Source organism: Aphelocoma coerulescens, chromosome 1A (assembly GCF_041296385.1).
Source record: "Aphelocoma coerulescens isolate FSJ_1873_10779 chromosome 1A, UR_Acoe_1.0, whole genome shotgun sequence".
Taxonomy (NCBI): domain Eukaryota; kingdom Metazoa; phylum Chordata; class Aves; order Passeriformes; family Corvidae; genus Aphelocoma; species Aphelocoma coerulescens.
This window is the reverse complement of record NC_091014.1, coordinates 46,639,499-46,658,966: the sequence shown is the minus strand read 5'-3', so window position 1 is coordinate 46,658,966 and position 19,468 is coordinate 46,639,499. Positions and strand designations below refer to the sequence as shown.

Sequence of the window (19,468 nt, the reverse complement as noted above, 5' to 3'; positions counted from 1 at the left end):
CAACTTCATATGACATGTTCTAATACAGCTGAAGTCTAAACTGAAGACTGGCACACTCAAAACCTTTACCACACACCTTGACTGTACTTGTCACATTTTGTCCTGTAAAGTGTTGATGACTTCTTGCCCTGTATCCCAGCACTGACAAGACTACTTAAACAAGCATGAAAGGCCAAGTTTCACATGAAGGGTAAGACAAGGTCCAGTTTCAAGACAAGAAATGGCAAATCAAGTTTGTAAAATATTTAATAGAGCAGTTTCCCAGTGGACTCCTGACCAGAATCATAACCAGACTTCTAAAAAGTATATATATTTTCAGATTTGAAAATTTGTCTTTATTTTTTACAAAATGGATTCCAGGAAGTTTAAAAGGCAATATCATAGAGGACTGGGGCGCAGAAATCAGGTGTAGTCATTCAAAGCATTCAAGTAGGAATATGGTCATATAAATATTTGAAAAGCATCTTTTATCATAAATGTTCAGAACAAAATGTATAACTCATTCCAAACTAAAAATTGAGCTTTATAGCACGTATTTCCCTGAACAGAAAAAATAAGTAACTTTCGAAATATTTCTAAAGGCCTGAAAGCTTTTTCCATGGTTAGTTACAATTAGAAGACTTGCCTTAGATTAAATTCCTTCCTTTCCAAATATGGAAAGTATTAACATCAGTCCACTGTTAAAACAGACAATGTGTTGCAAATTAATTCTGGTATAGTATGTTCCAAGAAAGCCTAGAGTATAAAGGTGCTGAGGTGGCTCTGAGTTAGTAGTCGTCTCCCCTGCTGACGACCTCCTTGCAGGTGGGGCGCAGCAGGATGGTGTGCTCGAACTGCGCCGTGTACGAGCCCTTGATGTCGCACAGGGGCGGGTACGGATCCACGATGCCCAGGTCGCACAGGTTCTTCAGCGCCATCAGGTATTTGCTCTCCCCCAGGCGATCCAGCCACCGGCGGCAGAAGGCAAGAGTACCAAAGTTTTCATTGATAACATTTAGTAAGTGTTTCGCTCTTGGAAGCCTTGAAGAAAAAAACCAAACAAGAACGTGTTTGAGAAGAAAGAGGTATCATCAGCAAGCATTCACTACAGAAATAAAACACACCGGTTAAGAGTAAGGTTAGATTGCAAGGTCTTTTCAGACTGCCTAGGCTTGGGATGTCTTTCTATATCAATCAGATCTCTCTTCAGAAAATAAAGTGCATTCTCCTCCTGCAAACAGATAGCCTTCGAAACAGACTGTGAACCTATCTGCAAGCTAAACTAAACATAGGAACAGGAATCGTTCTCTTAAAAAATAAAAGGACACTTCATTTTATAAAGAAAAACAGAATTCTTCCTGCTCCAGAGTGGTCAGTAATTGAACTAATTTTGGCAGAAGCTTGGTGGTTTAAAATGCTGAGTTTTCACTTCTGAAGTCAAATACTCGGTAAGCTTTTTATACATGCATCTTACAATATATAGGCATAAAAAATACATATTCATAGATCTACTAAGAACTAAGCTTATTTGCAGTCAAGAAGTTCCTTTGCGATCCTTAGGATGGGAAGAATTAGCCTATCTCACATTCCTAGTATGTGCTACGGAAAAGCATGTCTGCCTGCTCTGTTTCAACCAGAGTAGCCTTTGCTTCAGAAAATATGCTGCACTCCTAGAAATGCCAAAATGCAAACCCAGTGAAACTACAAAAGAGTGATTTCTTCATTTTAGAGCAATGCACTAAAACAAAGACTCAAAACTCTCAAAATATCCATAAAATAAAACAGATGGCACAAATACCTTGAATGCATTCTGGGAACAGCAGTTAAGACTAAGATTGTGGCACACAACCACACTACAGACATTGAGTCAAAAAACCCACTATACACTTAGTATACAGATGAAGACACAAGTATAATCTGTATATTACTAATCATAAAAAAAAATGGTAGGGAGATTATTAAAAAACCAATATAAAATTCTGAAAACATCTTTTCTCCATTTTCAGTTTCTTTGAAATAATTCTGTTTTGTTACAGATTTACAATCAGAGTGTATTTTTTAACAAGAATATTGCTAGTCCTGCCCTTTGAATCCTGACAGGCTTTTTAATTAGTGCAGAACATACACTGTAGCAAATCTAAGGGGGTGGTAGCTCTACAAAATACACCAACAAAATCCAACCTTATTGGCACATGCCCGACATCAAAGTTCTTCATATAATGAGAACACTCCATATCATCATGAACAACGCCTTTTCCTGTGCTACCAAAGGTTTCGATAGCATACACTTCACCTTCCTAAGGAGAGAAAAAAGGAACATGTTGCAATATGAAAGTGTGACATTGTGTCATTGTGATACAACATCCCAGTACTGAATAACTTCTGAATACAAGTAATTAAGATTCAATTGCCAAATCAATGTAGAAAAAATTCAGCATGGAGATTTCACATGTTACAGATATCTCCAAATCATCAACTATTTACATTACTACCATTTTATTTCAAGCCAGAAGTATCAGCGTGTTTGTAGTCACAATTTCTCAAAGTCGTTGCTGTTAAAACATTGTCAAGGCATACATCTAACACAGCTAAGAAACTACATTTGCTAACTGGAAGTGCTTCTCCTGTGCTATTCAGACAAAAGTCCTAGGAAATGCATAGTTTAGACACAGCAAATAGATGTTGATTACAGACACTTACTGCACTGATGAACTTTCTGCCCAATTTCTGCAAGAATTTTCTGGCAACAGGTGTTAGTATATACCCTTAACCTGCTCATTTCCATTCCACAAGATGAATTTCTTCAAGAAATGAAGGTGATACATATCTGCAAGGGCATTATCAAAATTCTAGCCAAGAACATACTGAAATGCCATTATACAAACTCATTTCTGCTGAGTGCATTCACATATCCTTAACAGCAGGACTGTGACAGGGACTTAAGCCAGGGCATCAAATGCTGATGGACACCATGAGTTGCACTGTTCATTTTATTAGGCTACTTTAAAAGTCACAAGCCCAAAATAAGAAGCCATATGAAAAGCAGTAACACAGGCTTCATATCCAAGATAAACTCTTGGAAGATATCCCTGAATATTCAACTGACTCATTAAAAAACCCACAAACCCTCAAAAACCCCCACACAATGCTGCCACAAGATTCACTTAACACACACTTTTTCTGAATAAGGATCATCAGAGGCTGTATTAGTCACAAAAAACTCACTAGATTGCAGTTTGATACTATAATTAGCGCAGTACAGTAAGACCTTGGCCGTGCTTCACATTCTTCACTGGCAAAACTCACTGTGTTTAATGATGTAGGATTGTGTCCTAAGTAACCTATAGAAACTGAAGAAATTAAAAAATGTCTTCTCCCCAAAACCAAACCATTAACTAAGTCAAACTAAGAAGCAGCCAAGTTTTCTATCTTCCTTTTCCAATACTCTTAATCCCTTTGCACAGTCCTATAGGTAAGATGATAGTTAAAACTTTTGTCTTTTTGTGTGCATCATAGGTCAACAACTATGATACAAGTTTTGGGTGATGAGAGTGGGCCTACCTCAGAAAACCATCCTGTCCCAACCACACCTGTGCCTATTCAGCTCTTACAAGTCTTATTTACCCTGTCAGACTTAACTGGTGGATCATTAATGATGAGGCTTAGAATGAAATTAAAAGCATCTTATCCCATCACCCATCTTTTAGATAAGCCTTCTTATCTCATTAGAACACAAGCTTCTGTGAAATTGGTGACTAAATCTCAGGTTCCATGTTTGAATACTGCCTCCCCAGTTGGTAGTTTGTCACATCATTGTACAGCCATTGCCCTTCCCCTGCTTCAGAACGCTATCCAAACATCTTTCAACCGGCCTCTCATATTAACTCTAAATACATTTAATTATTTTGTATCTGCAGAGAAAAACTGCACTGGAAGCTTTTCAAGATACTATAACAGTACTCACAAAAAGTTAGCCAAAACTACACTACAGATACATCTATCAAGAATTACCTGAGCAAGAGAAGATTTCATTACAGAATAAACAAACAAGGAGTCTGAATGACCTGCAAGTCCAAACACCTTTCACAAAAACTGATTTCCTGAATTCCACTTCACCCCTAAGTAAGAATTTCTGTCCTTTTCCATGCTCCTAAATACAACATTCCAACACTCCATTTAAATAATGTATACACACTGAGAAATAATTAAGCAAGAGTTTCAGTACGCATCATTATGGCCATTCAGATTTCAACAGTTGTGGGTTTCTTTTGGGATTTTTGTTTGGTCATTTATTCTTTTAATAGCAGGGTTCCAAGGCTTCAATTTCAGAAAGTGTTAGATACCTGAACACTCCAGGTGTAAAATGAAGAAGCCACTGAGATAACACTACTCCTTTACAGGAGCACTACACAGTACAGCAGTTATTCCGCTGCAATTATTCACCAGGATCACAAAAACTACAAATTGAAAGTGCACAGGAAATACTATTCTTGCAGTCACCCTGGGGAAATTCAAGAGAAAGATTAAGGAACTCAACTTACCTCCATTCTTGTGGCTTCTCCTCCTTTCACAATGGGTACTGTCTTTCCAGCATGTATCCTATACGGCCCAATGGAGTGTCCATTCAAATTGCGAATTGGCTTCACTTTGGAAGAAAACATTCATATTACAGGCAGTTTCCTAACAAATGGTAAATCCTTTAAGGCAATTTGGTTTGTTAGGCCACATTAAAAGTACAGTAGAGACTCATCATATTGCAGAGGAACTAAACACAGAACTATCCACGCATCTTGTACAAACACCAGCCAAGACACAAGTCAGTTTTGTATGCTTTAGCAAAGCTTCATAATTAAAGAGCAGCAACTCCAACAGTAACAAAAACTTAGTAATAAAGCCAACAGCAAGTATAAAATTATCTGTACAGTTCAAAACTGCTGTTTAGCATTCATCTTATCTGTTAAACATACAATACTTGGAAGGATAAACCAAGAACATTTCTCCAGAGGAAAGGCAAGCCAGCCATAAGCATGCATTTATGCAAGACTCATACCATACTTCTAGCAGAAAAGTCTTTTCAACATCATATGTCAAAATCAATATTTGAACAAATCTATATACATCTATACACTTCTAAAACAACTACCCATATATAAAGAAAATAACTTGCCTTGGTATGTTTTGCCATCAATTTCAACTTCATAAGACTCCATAACTTCCTGTATGGCCTCTCCCACATCACAGAGACGAACATCTATCCCAGCACACTGAAAATAAAATGCAAATATAAATGGAAAATAATCACAACACTTACTAAAAAAGACTTTGTAAATTACTTACATAATGATCATACCTTTATTCCAGTATTTGTGGCATCCTTTACAGCTTGTAATAATCTGTCATATTTTGGATTGAATGTGACTGTAAAAGCACAGTCAATAATACGACCTGGAATCAGCAGAAGTTAGTTAGCTTCACAGTCTTTGCACTGAAGAATGTTCTCAACGTTTTAATTAATAAATGAAAACTCACCACTAATATGTGTTCCAAAATCTATTTTGCAAATATCATTGTATTGCAGGACTGTTGGATCTCCAGCATTGGGAGTGTAGTGGGCAGCACAATTATTCAGAGAACACCCCGTAGGAAATGCAAGACCTGCATTTAAACCATTTTCCTTTATCAGCTTACGTGAGCAGTCTTCTAGTTTTTCACTAAAGGCAGAGGGGAGGGAGAAGAAAACAAAAAAAAAGAATAGAACAGTTGTCATTAGTATTTCTTATGATGACTTCAAATAAAGCAATGCAAGAACAAAAACTCAGAAAAATATTAAAAGCAAATGTTTTCATGGCAAATCAAACTATTTGTATGCTAAGTAGACAGACAATCCTAGGCTGAAAAACAAAAGCACAACACAACCTTCAGTTCTTTGTGTTGTTTCCTCTATCCTTTCTTGGGCAAAAATGAGTATTTCTCTAGTGTTTTTAATCTAAGTTTAAAATATTTATCCTTTACAAGCTACATTTAACCCATTCTTCCTGAGCAGCATAGGTTATACAACCAAAGTTTAGGCAAATTAAATGCATTCTTTACAATAACTGTGATTTAAAAGGAGGTGAGAAAAAGGAGATAAAGCCTCTTATTTATTAAAAAAAGTTTGATTATAAAAGGACCTTTCTTAAAAACTTTGAGTGATAACTATGATAAAGTAAAACCTTGTGAGACTAGCATTTGTTTTGGGGTTTTGTCTAATCTCAAGATGCTAGCTACTGCAAATCCACAAATAGACGTGTCCACCAGTGCATTCTCCTTTAGCGTCAGTGAATGAAGTAAACTGCAGCTCTCTGCAGTGCACCATACTGTGATTTTAAGAAAGCCAGAGAAACATGAAAAAAGAGAGCGTATTTTAATCAGCAAGACCCCATAGCCTGAGGTACTTTAAAAAAATAGTCATGTTTAGAGAAAATGACTGCTTAGAACAGTCAAACTGCATAATTTGCTATGACAGATTTGTTTCACCCAGACTAGTGAGCTGCCTTTCTTTTACTTTCCCTCACGGTATATTATGTCTGTTATCCTTGCACAGTTACCTTGGGGATCAGTTCTCATTAGCTTTCTTACTATCCTACTCTTGTCAGCACAGTCCTCAGTCACACCAGGCTGAAAGCACCTGATTTTGGAAGCTAAACTGTTCTGGATCAGTGCAGTACTTGGACAGTAGACATTCACTCTAGATAAACTGAAGGACAGAAAAAGTAATAGTTGGAAGAGTCACAAACATCAGTCCAGGCTAATTATTTCTTTAAACTTAATCAAATTCACGTTCATCTTAATCCATTTGCTCAGTTATTTCTTACTAGCTGAGAATAATAAAAACCCCACTGTGTTTCCACCAGAAACATCAGCCAGTCCATGAAGACTTAACATAGTCCAAACCTTCCTGCCCTGGACTGAATACACAGCCATGCTGCTTTTATGCCTCTTTGCCCAGTCCCAGCCACAGACTGCACCTGCACTGTCCACATGGCATTTCATGACAATTCTGGCAAGCGGCAGCAGTGCTACTGCTATTGCTGCTTCTCCCACTGCAGAGCAGCAAAGGCACTGAAATCTAAATGAAGCATATAATCAAAGTAGGTGAACATAATGGAATGCTTAGTTTAAAATTCAGTATAATCCCAAGCCCTGTAAAGCTGCATAAGCTAAAAATACAAGACAAAACTTAAAGGAAATAATTGGCAACACTGGTTGTGTACTTCAAACACAAATCTCCCCAACACTCATGACACGGTGAATTAAGCACACGAAACTGAGACTAAATCTCTCCCACTCTGGAAAATGGAGAAAAATCTGCGGCAGAGGTTTTCCAGAAGATGTGTGTCCTCACCAGATTTCTATCATTGTCATTCCAGGTTTTATCCAGCTCATAACGTATTTCCTCACTTGTCTGTGTGCCTCTGCAGCCTCCCGAAAATCATTCCAGATTTCCTCGCTGGCTTGGTCTAGTGCTTTCTTTTCTTCACTAGTTATTCTCCAAGCAGCAGTTCGCCTTGAAAATAAAGGAAATGTTTCAAGCAAGTTACTATAACCACAGCAGTCATTACAACTTCTGTCTAAAGCCTGCAAAGTGTTTATTAACCAGTCAGGCATAGACTCCCCTGTGTGTAACAGAAAAGATCTTGACAATTTTCAGAAAAAAGGAAGCCTGTTAAAAAAAAAAAATCTATCAGCACCACAGACTAACAGCTTTGAAAGGCAGTAATATCCTACCAAAGGCCCAGATAAGCAAGGTGCTTCAAGGCTGCCTAAGTTTTCAGAGACAGAACAGGCATATAAAATTCCTATTAATGCCTGCAATTCCACCTTAAATTCAGCAGGGAAAAAAAACTGCAACAGGCTCTACTCATGCAAAAGGTTTTGTTTTTTTCACAATCTTACACTCATTCAGACAGTGTTGTTCCTATGTAGAGATGAACCTCAGCACTGTAATGTGGCTGCTTGGCCCAGAAACTGTTGCTGACACAGACAATAAGCATCTTCAAAATTTAAGAGCTTGCAGTTCCAGTATTATTTTCATTCACACTCAGAACATTTAGGTAATAACACCCAACACAGTGCATGGTAACTATGACACATGCCAGAATGTTACTTTCTAAATGGGCTGGATGGTGAATTAACATTTGTTACAGGAGAGCACCACTCATTCTGGCTCTTTGGTACATTAACAGAACAAATACACTAATATTTTTTAATACAGAACTAAGTATAAGATTAGCTTTGAATATATTTTGCATTATGAAAAAATCCAATGCAACTAAGGTTCCATGAAAGCAAACAAACAAACATAATTAAAGTACTCCATCAACTGTCAGAACTTAACTAGAAGACTACTCTGACTACAAAGTAGAAATAACCCTTCAAATGGTGAAGCTGCAGCCATGTAACACTGCAAAAAACCCCAGTGATGACTCAAAGAACTCCATACACGCTATGCAAGACAAAAACTATTAAGAACAATACACAGCTACACGTGTTGGCAGGTGGGTCTTAAAAAGAAAATGAGTGGTGGACAAGATGGACCAAAGATGCTGAAATATACCGAAGTTTTCAAATTTAGAAATTAATGTAAATGAGTTGATTCTAAGCAAACAACTGAGTACACAGAGTGTAAAGGATTAGTTTTTGAAATCCAAAGGTGTAGCTTTTTACCCGTTTCATAGACATGTAACTTAGCTCCATTTTGACAGTCTTCTTTCCAGCCAAAAAATAGGTACAAGTGAATCAAGAGAGTATGCCCTGCAATTTTGCTGCATTGTGAACTAAGAATATATACTTATATCTAAATTGTAAGTATATATATATATACTAAGAATTTAAGAAGAGTTGAAAAGGTAAAGGACGATAACAGGCTAGTCCATAAATCTTTCTCAGGATGATGTGAGGATCCAAAATATCTTGAGACCCCTGTGCTTGTTTCCATTAACCTTTCTGCTCCTTTTCAGATAAAAGTAACAACAGTGCAAAGGAGAAATCCCATATTTACCTTTCTGAGCAGTTTTCTTGTTCCAATAGCAAGCACCACACATATTTCTCTTACAATTTGGCTAAATCTGGCAAATTCTACCAAAAAAAGGAAGCAATGGGCTGCAACACCTGGGCCCCTGCATTACCACTAGAAAACTGGACTTCCGCCAGCACAGTAGTCATTGAAGATGGAAAAGGTGCACTGCAGAAAAACACTGGGGACAGAGACTCAAGGATCCTTTCAGACTGTTCTGGATTCCAGCAGTGAACAACCCTTGGTAGCAAGAACTGCTGACAGAGTCTGGGCAGCTGCTCTGCCACCTGTCACAGACCTGAGTGCAAACTCCAGCAAACTGGCAGGAAGCCATCCTCACTCTGTCTTACTGTTATTTCAGCAGATAGTCACTTCATTCAAGTGACAGGGGACAGAATAGCCTCTGCATGTAAAAACACTGTATCAGACCCAAAGCATTTTATTGACCAAGCTGTGCTACTGCCACCGGGGAGCTCAGGAAGGGAGGCAACAAGAATTTATGCTTGAGCTTAAGCACATCAGGCCATCAATTGATCATATGAGGGCCTCACACCAAACATCAAGTCCTCCAAGAGGTACATGAGCTAACAAGCTTTTGACAGCTTCTTAATGTGCTGCCCGCCACATGTCAGATGAAGATGTTCAAATCTTGCTCCAAGCTATTTGGTCCAGCTTTTCACTCCAGTTCACAACCCACAGTTTTCACTAGCCCAGATCTTTACAGGATCACACTGTAAACTAGATTTTAATGATCAAAGAATTCCAGAAGATAACTCCCCCAGATTATCTTCACCCAGATAATCCAGACATGCTGGAGGGAAGGGATGCCACCCAGAGGGACCACTACAGGCTTGTGAACCTCATGAAGTTCAACAAGGCCAAGTGCAAGGTTCTGCACCCTGGGTCAGGACAACCCCATCACAAAAAAGGGCTGGGTGAAGAATGGATTGAGAGCAGCTCTGAGGAGAAGGATTTGGGTGTGTTAGTGGACAAGAAGCTCCACAGGACCTAGCAATGTGCATTCACAACCCAGAAAGCCAAATCATACACTAGGCTGTATCAAAAGCAGTGAGGTCAGCAGGTCAAGGAAGGTGATTCTGCCCCTCTACTCCATTCCTGTGAGACTCCACCTGAAGTACTACATTCAGCTCTGGGGCCCCCAGCGTAAGAAAGATGTGGACCTGTTGAAGTGAGTCCAGAGGAGGGCCACGAAGATGATCGCAGCTGTAACATCACTCCTATGAACACAGGCTGAGGAGAGCTGGAGCTGCTCAGCCTGGAGAAGAGAACCCTTATAGCACCTTCCAGAACTTGAAAGGCAGAGCTGGACAGGGACTTATTTCCAAGGTCATGCAGTGACAGGACGAGGGGTAATAGCTATTACCATTATGGTAATTATGGTAGATTTAGATTGGAAACTAGGAGAAATCCTTTACTGTGAGGGTGTTGAGGCATTGGAACAGGTTGTCTGGAGAAGTTATGGAAGGTGCCTCGATCCATAGCAGGTGGGCTGGAACTAGATGATCTTCAAGGTACCTTCTAGAGCAAACCTGGACTCTGTAACAGCACAGAGGCAAAAACAAGTAGGCAGGGTCAAGAATTCCGTAATTCTACTTTAACGAAATTGGTGTATCATAAAATATTACTTATTTATTTTCTGCCCTCCTGGTTGCATCATTTCAAATTCAGGTGTCTTCAAGAAAAAACACAAGCTTAAAAAAACCCCAAAAACTGGAGATATAAAAATGTTAAACCTGTTAGTCTTGTTGTCTATGTAAGTCTTAATTATCTGCTGGGTTTTTTGTTGAAATTTGAATGACAACCACTTCTAGTTGAACTTCTCACACAAAATACACAATTGTAGGTTGATGAGAGGTAACTTTAGAAAGCACATGACATCAAGAGTTAAGAATAGAAGTGCAACTCTTAAAAAAAAAATCAAAGACAAAAACCCTACTGACCTCAGCATGAATAAGAGTCGTGGTACAAAAATGCCCCACCGATATATAAAATGAAACTATTACTCAGAATATGAAATATCCTGGCATTAACGACAGCTACTAATTAAGTAGCTGCTTATATTAGGAAATACTAAAGTATCGTAAGATTTAAATATTTAAATTAGGAACAAAACTAAGCACATATTTGCTTAAGCACGTTATATGAGGAAACTATTTCGGGTTCCTTAGAAGCGTATATTCTTCCTCCATAGCAGAATACTCATGGTACAGAAAAGACACCCTGCTTAAATCCTGTTATGAAAGCAGGTTTGTTTTTATTGCTTTTATCCTTTTTCTTTCCAATAAATAATATTTAAACCTGAGCAAGTAATTTAATCTTCAATAGCTATATATGCATCAGAGGTGTAAAAACAGTGTGTTATTTGTTAATAAACAATGTACATGCTTAAGATGTTTATAATCTAATTGTCTGGTTTACTTAAATCATATTCTTATGAAAGTAGCACATACGCAAATACAGAAAAATACTTAACTCTTGAACATTAAAGAATCACTCCTGGATCAGCCTGTCAGAACTATCCTGTGAAAGCTCTTCATTAGCATGCTAATCTTGGGCATGCAAACAAAGCAATCATTTATAAATAAACACCGTGTGTTCAAACTGAAGCCATAAAAAGAAGAAAAAGCTTCCTCAAAAGCAAATTTTCATCTCATAAAAATGAAACCATATTATCTGAGCACAATTTATAGGGTGTACTAGACACGTTACTTACGTAACTAGTACTTACTATTACTCTATGAGAAACAGGTATTGACTTTAAATAACCAATAAAAAACCCATTTCATAGTAATTTCATTCTGAAGAAGAAGTCATTGAAAACTAGACAATGCTTTCAGACACATAAATACTTACCCTACTCTCTTCCCTTTGGTTTAAACTACTTTTTCAGACCTTTGATTTAGTATTTCCTGGGAAGTTTCAAAGTTTTCAGTAATACTTGGTCTTTTCATTCAGGTTTTCATGCAATTCAAACTAATTCTATGCCACGCATCCCCTGTCTCTCCCAGGTAAAATATGACCTTCCACAACACTTCACATAGGAAAAAAAAAAACAACTAGGAAATCTCATTCAAGTTGGTATGCCCTAGTTCCTAACAAAGCATAAAGAAATAGCTGTCTCCTCTAAAAACATAAGGATGCAGATTTCTGTTCTAGTGAATCACCAGAAGCTGTAGCTTGTTTAGTGCAGCTGCACATTATTCTCACATCACTATGAATTACAAAATACAGGTGAGGTTACAATATCTATTCATTCCAAGAGAGAGAAGCAAAGTAGAGTATACCACGTAGGCTTTTAAATTCAATGGAGAGATTGACATGTCCCTACCAAAAAATAAGTAACAAAAACTTGGCATCTCAATGGTCACAAAACTGCTGCATAATGGCGTCTCATCTCCCGGAATTTTAAACCTTCACTCACTTCTAATTCAAACAACATTTTTCTCACAAGCTGCCTACTGACAGCCTGTGGGTACCCAGGGTCTCAAGGGCCCCCTGCCTCATGGCAATTCTGCTCATACTGGCTACACCTCAATTAAAAGGGTAGGGAAGGACAAACACTTCTGGCCTGAAGACTTGTATTCATTGAGTTCCTGGATAATCCAGTTGAAGAAAAAAAAAAAGGCAAAATTCAAAGTACATCACTCATTTTGTCCATTTACTTGTACATTAACATTTTTTTCAGCACATCAAAATGAACGCATTTATTTCTTAAGCTTAAAACACTCACCCATCTTGTGTTGGTGGATATTCACATTCTTCTCCCTTCGGGAATACATTGCTGGGAAATAGATCACATATTGGAATAGAAGGTGGATCTGTCTGGACCTTAGCTGTTGAGTATAATTTAAGAAAGTGTTACAAATGGGACTCTGGAAATACTAACCATCTTATTTCAACCATAAAAGTTGAACAGCAAAAGTTATTTAAGATCCCCTTAACTAGAATCTGGGTTTCTACCAAGACAACATCCTATCACAGTGCCCTCATATGACTTTATCTGGCCAATGCTCAAGGCCAATGCATGCCCTCAACGGCATTCAGGGATACCAGAAAGAAGACAACTTGGCCAGACTTAGCCTACCAACAGAAACTGCAGCCCAACATTTGTTTCCGCTGCCAAGAAGAGCACTTGTACACACTTAATACCAAATATTCACATAGTCTGTATTTTTATGCTTGATACCTACGTCCTTTCTTCTTTTTCTTCTTCTTTTTCTTTTTCCCAGTAGCTCCATCTCCTTCACCCTCTCCATCTATAGGAAAGAAAGTGCTTAGGTGAACATAAAATAATCTTAAAGAACCAAAGAAGTTTGAACAAAACACAAAAACATCTGGATTATCTGGAAACACTTCTCTCACAGCATAATTTAATGGATTAAAAGACAACATCCAGAAGCTGCCACCAAACCATCAGCATTTCCAGTCCCTACACCAAACACAAACATCAGAAAATAGTTTTTTAAGTTGACAACAAACGTATCACTGAACAGAGGAAAAAACAGAGCTCAGGTAAAGCTTCAGTTTTCAGGAAGTCCTACATATTCCTCTGTTTTCAATGCAAGCAAATAGATGCCTGGAATTGTTGAAGGACACAAGAGAGAACAGTATTAGACACAACAGCTAACAAAAAGCTAGACACTACTGCTTTCAATCCATCTTCTGATGCTTCAGCTAAAAGAACTTACTGCATCTGAAAAGATAAAGACCCCAAAGAAGTAAAGGTGACAGCACTCTAGGCCAGGATAAGTTTAATCTTGAGATAACAGGGAAGGTCACAAACAACACTCAGCAAAACCACTGCACATGGGAGATACAAAGGTGGTCAAACACTGGAACAGGTTTCCCAGAGAGGTGGAAGATGCCCCATCCCTAGGAATAGTCAGGCTCAGGCTGAATAGGGCTTTGAGCAACCTGATCTAGACGGAGATGTCCCAGCTCACTGCAGGGGCTTGGACCAGATGACCTTTAAAGGTCCCTTCAACCCAAAACATTCTACGAATATGTACCAGTAGGAGGTTTCTAGGGAGCACAACATGTAAGCACCAAGAATCAGCCACACCATTTACAGTCACATTTCGGAGGTAACAATAACCCTGCAGACTTTGCATTTGGCTACATCTAATGCCTACTTACTTCATACTCAGTATCTCAGGTGCAGTCAGCTACCTAAACCTTCTGATCCTAAACACAAACTTTTCGAAGTTGACAAGTACTAGTCATCTACATTTAGAACATTTTCAACTACAGCAAAAAGTAAAATTGAAAGAACTTCTAGAATCAAGTCAAAGATTCCAACTTGAGTATATTTATACAGAGGCTTGTATTTAGAAACAAAGTACAACACTGATGAGCTGTTCCAGTCAGTAGATTTCAAGCCTCCCATGATGGTGACTAGCATCTGCGTTTTTATGCCATGATGAGCGCTGTAATCCTGCAGCTGGGGCAAATTTCAGAAATATCACTCCTGCCTCTCCCCAGCTCATTTTGGCATTAAGCATCTTAATTTAAGTTTCTGTAAAAAACTGCAAATATAAATACTTTGTATCTGTAACATAGTCTCCACCTAGCAGATTCTTCATCAATCTATATTTCACAGGCAACCAAAAATCCTTAGCAGTGCATGTAAGTTTCTTTAAAATGTGATAACTTCATCACATTTCTCTTGACCTTGAGCAGTGCTCAAACCATTCATAATGAAATTACTTAGATATACTCCAGTTCATTCACCAAAGTGATTTTTGGATTTTTTTTTTTTTAAAGGCTAGGCCTAAACTGAAGGGAAAAAAGCCCAGCATTTCTTAAATACTGGTGTTGTTGCTATCTGCATATTGTGGCTTTTTCATACATCACTGCACGTGAAACTGCCAACTGCGAGCCAAACTAACCCTGTCTAGGCTTTCATGTCCTTGAAGACTGCTGCAGACTAACTGTGCTGCCAGGAACATAACTACTGCATCTGACCAATACCCTGCTTGTCTTCAGGTTATTTAGCTGCTAATGAAAAAAACTGTCACCAAAAAAGCAATTTCAGATCTTCACAAAACAGGAGTCCAACCTTTTATCATTTTGGTATAGCCATGTAATAACTTAGCATGCAAAAATGCTAAGTATCATGCAGAAATGTTACATATCAGCATATTTTAACGTGGCAAGGGAAATCCAAAGAACACTTCCTAATCTCTCCCTAGAGTTCAAAAGTTATAGAATCTCCTTTTTGAGGCCACTCAGTTACGGGCTTACCAAGGGAAATAAAAAAAATAAAAAAGGGAGTAGGTATTTTACTGATTTTAATCTAATGCAGCACACCTTAAAGAAACAATTCTGAAACTACACAATTAAGATGGCAAATAGTGAGAACCAGTACAGGCAAGAAAACAGCTGTCTTCAAAAAACTTAAATTAGTTTTAATTTTTCTGCAAAAGTATAAGTTTTACTAAAAACACATCCAAGTTTAATATGTGGAAAAAAAAGATTATTAATTCAGTCATAGCATCACTTCATTATGCTTTCTAATACTGTAATACTAATTGCTAATACTGCAAAAAAGGTTAGGAGAGCACAGCATTTGATCTGCAATATAAACGTTACTTCTCCTGAGACAGAACTATAACTATTCTAATGATTTCAAAGATTTCATTGTATACAGTTTTCACTATCCTCCTCAATAGTTCTTCCTCAAGTTGCAATGATGGCAAAGCACATACTGCATCAATTCCAACTCCATAACCTTAAAGATACCACAAAACAAACCATCAGAATACATTTCTATGGAAAGTACCTGCATTAATCTCAATGCTGCAGATTGATAATGGTCAAAGATAAATTTGTTATTTAATATGCCTCAGCACACTGATTTAATTTTTTAAAACTTCCATACCCAATTCATTAAAATTAAATTCCAGAAGGACAAATTCCAGCGAGTGAACTAAGAAGATTTCTAGGCAGACTGCTCAAAGTGCTGCCAACTTTATATGCTAACTCAGAAAAAGGAAACTAAATTACTAATTTAAGTAATGTGCTTTCTTAAACATCCATTTCTGTTGAGATCCATTCATCAAACCACAGCACCTTTATCAGATATTCCTACAGAAAAGATGGACCCAGTCTGGATTTCAATACAGACACTTTCAAAGTTCTTGCTTAAAAATCAGCTGCATAGCACAAGCAACACACAAAGTGTGTGTCTTGCTTATGTATTTATCTCCCCCCAACTCAATTTTAATGAAAAATTATAATTCCAGCTGAGCAGGTTTCAAGTTACTCTAAAACCTATTAATTAAAATGCACCCTTAAAATCTCCTCAGTTTTGTTTTAAGCCAAGAATAAGACACAATTCAGAACACAAATGTCTGCTAACCACAGTAATGCAAGTGAGAATGATTTACAACTTACCTTATCTCAAACTAAACATTCCCCTCCAGTAGCTAGATCCTTGAAAACACAAACCTTTAACAAAGCTTGTATTCCTGTTATTTTTTATATTTATGCCTGTGTGACAGCAAAATTGTTGACGAAAAGTAGAAAGTATACATAATTGCATCTCACCTCTCCAAAAAGAAACCCAACGAAAACCAAACCAAGAAAGACACCTGTAAAAAGTCTGTTAAAACAGAGGCTTGGAAGAAGTTGATACTGTAAATGTTAAGAGAGAACATAAGTTATACTTGCCTTCATCATCATCATCTTTTTCCTTCTCCTCTAGTGCTTGCTTGTCCAATTGTTTTGCTACATCATCAAGAGCACCTTCCATTTCTTTATCAGTTTCTTGTCCTGTTTGTAAAGTTAAAGTACGACTTACAGTAAAACAGTAGCTCCACATTAGTAACGAACAGCCTCTAAAAATTTATAGAAACATTGTGTTGTATTCATCCTACAGACACCTGAGCACCTAATGGTTTTTTCTGTCTTAAAGCAGCCCCAACGTGTAAGGTGGTAGAACACTTACGGTGACAGGTGCTGTCACTGAAACCTAAATGTAAAGGTAGATTACCCTGACACTTCTGATTACTTTTTTCTGCCAGGGTAACTAATTCTTCTTGCCATAGCAGCAGCCTGCTCTTGTGAGATAATATGGGCGTGAAGTAGATAATTATAAACGCACAGCACGATCATCGCTACCTGACGGCCTGCTAAAACAAACCCAAACCATCGCGCCTTTACGCTATTTGCCCAGACTTGCTCCAGCTCTCTCCGAGAACTTGGGAGGGGTGCAGAGCCTCCACCACGCGCCATGACTTTTACAGCAGCAGTCTTACACCCTTCTCCCCTCAGGGCATAGGAGAGGGTGAAGGAAGCGGTGGCTTCTCTTGCGCGTACCAGAGCGGGGACGACATCTCCAGCACCCACCGAACAGCAGCAGCATCCTCCGGGCACCGCCAGCCCCCTCCGAGCCGCGGGGATCCCCTTAGCCCGCACCACTGCCACGGGCCGGGACAGCGGCCTCGGCGGCGCCCCGCACTCGCATGCCGGGACCCCTGAGCCACCCACGCCCGCCCGCCGCCGCGCCCGCTCCCCGGTGTGCCGGCCCGCGGCCCCTCACGCCGCCCAGCCCGTCAGCGCAGGGTCAAGGCGCGGCCCGGCCCCTACCCGCGGGGCCCGCTCTGCCCTTCTTCTTCTTCTTGCGCTTCTTCTTGGCGCCATCCTCGGCGCCGAGCCCGGCCGCGCCGTCCCTGTCCTCGGGCTCGGGGGGCAGCTCGCCGTTCAGGTGCTGCTCCCGCTCCTCCGCCCGCCCCACGCCCGCCATGTCGCCGCGGCCGCGCCGCCTCGCACGCACGGAGGTGCCAGGGACAGCGGCGGGGCCGGCGCCACGCTCCGTGGTGCGCGCGGGGCACGCCGGGACGGCGGAGGACTCCGCCGGGGGGGGGGGGGGGGCGGGAGGGGCGGCCCGTCAGCCGCGCACGCGCGCCGCGGCCGGTGCGCGCGCGGGCCCGTGAGGGGGGAGCGGGGGCGGGGTCGGGGCCTCTCCCGGCTGCGCGGCGCGATAAAAGATGGAAAAAAGAAATCTTACAAAAACAGTCCTTTCCCTTAGAAGGAGCAGCTGGTATGAAATGTTTTATAGCATGTAAGATTGTTAGGGTTTTACCATTTGAGGGCACTGAAGAAATTTAACTCACACGAGAGATAACTCGTGCAGAAGGAAAATAATGCAAGGGGGAAAAAATCACTTGTTCCAAGTAACATAGAGCAAAGAAAGGAAGATTCTAATACGTGGTAAAAGACACTGCCTTGTCCCATTTCTACCACTACGTAGAAAACCAAGACAAAATGCCAATATTACCAGCATCCACTAATGGATTATTAAATCAGCCCAGTCCTTAAAATTCATTTACTGAGTTTATACTTTCACAGGTTTTCTACTAGTATAACCATGCTGGCTGAAAAATAATTTTCCTCCGTGGTATACTTGAACATGCACTTATTGTACAATATAGTGCCATTATAATTTATAACATATAAAGGTTAAAAACGGGCCTTGTATTGCAAAGATATGTTTTAAAACGCTCCTGCAGGCCAGTCTTCGTTTGGGAAAACTGGTAATGCCTTCTTCGTCCCTGAGGTACAAATTCTGTCCCCTTGGCCTCACTGAGGCTGGCTGGTTCCATCTAGGCCTTCCCTGGCTCACACCCATGGGCATCTCCTCACTCCTGGCCTGATACAATTCCCAGCAAGAACAGGACTCAGAAGGACTAAGGTACTGCTCTACTATTGGTCAAACAAAATCCATCCTGCTCCAGGCAGGTGTCACAGCAGCATGTTCTCCACCGCTTTTGCTTGTAAGAGGGCTCGAGCATAGAAACATTCCGCTGAGGTTTCCATGGGCCTGGGATGGATGCAGGGATGCTGATTCCCCCAGGCTCAAAGCGTGTTCTGGGCAGTGAGACATGGCTCACCAGTTAGGAACTGCTGTATTACCACTTGCTCCCCCTTAAAATCAAATTATTATATGCTACTGTCAATCCAACTGGACCACCTCCAGGACAGCCCTATTACTATGGCTAAAGCAGGATAAACCTTGCATGATACAGCAGGTGTGCCATTTAGCTCTCACTGCCATTTTCCTGCTGTTCTGTTCTGAGTCCTGCCCCCACTCCAGTCAGAATTGGTTGTCTGAGGCTGGTGAGGAGAGCCATGGAGGAATACCTCTTTATCAAACTGAGAATGGATGACACAAAAGCATGTGCACTAATGCACTCTAGATATATTGCTTTCTATTCTAGTTTTCTGATTAGGTAGAAGCAGAATCTATAGAGCTGGTTTGGTTTGGGGTTTTTTGTGGTTGGTGGCAGGAGAAGGGGAGCATCAATGGTCAAATTCCCTGAATTCTCCATTTTGAGTCATCTTACATCTTCCTGTTGTATGTTTACTGTAGTTGGGCACTGTAATGGTCAGTGATTTTGTGGTTTGTTTCAA

The 19,468-nt window shown here is 39.9% G+C and overlaps 1 protein-coding gene across 1 annotated transcript; it reads right to left on the bottom strand.

Annotated features, from left to right (window-relative positions):
- Positions 1-228: 228 nt before the first annotated feature.
- On the bottom strand, positions 229-17,898 carry METAP2 (methionyl aminopeptidase 2). Its single transcript, XM_069000370.1, has 11 exons — positions 17,645-17,898; positions 16,727-16,828; positions 13,246-13,311; positions 12,786-12,888; positions 7,364-7,525; positions 5,509-5,690; positions 5,330-5,424; positions 5,147-5,243; positions 4,521-4,624; positions 2,161-2,276; positions 229-1,020 (listed from the first exon to the last, which is right to left on the bottom strand). The coding sequence occupies exons 1-11, from the start codon at positions 17,799-17,801 to the stop codon at positions 768-770; spliced, it is 1,437 nt and encodes a 478-aa protein (XP_068856471.1). The 5' UTR covers positions 17,802-17,898; the 3' UTR covers positions 229-767.
- Between the last annotated feature and the right edge of the window lie 1,570 nt (positions 17,899-19,468).

Excerpts from the sequence above, each read along its gene's own strand:
- METAP2 (XM_069000370.1), bottom strand. The coding sequence starts at position 17,801 with ATGGCGGGCGTGGGGCGGGCGGAGGAGCGGGAGCAGCACCTGAACGGC. Across the intron at positions 13,312-16,726 it reads AAAAGATGATGATGATGAAG|ATGGAGAGGGTGAAGGAGAT; the intron begins GCAAGTATAACT and ends TCTTTCCTATAG. Across the intron at positions 5,691-7,363 it reads ATGACAATGATAGAAATCTG|TGAAAAACTAGAAGACTGCT; the intron begins GTGAGGACACAC and ends CTCTGCCTTTAG.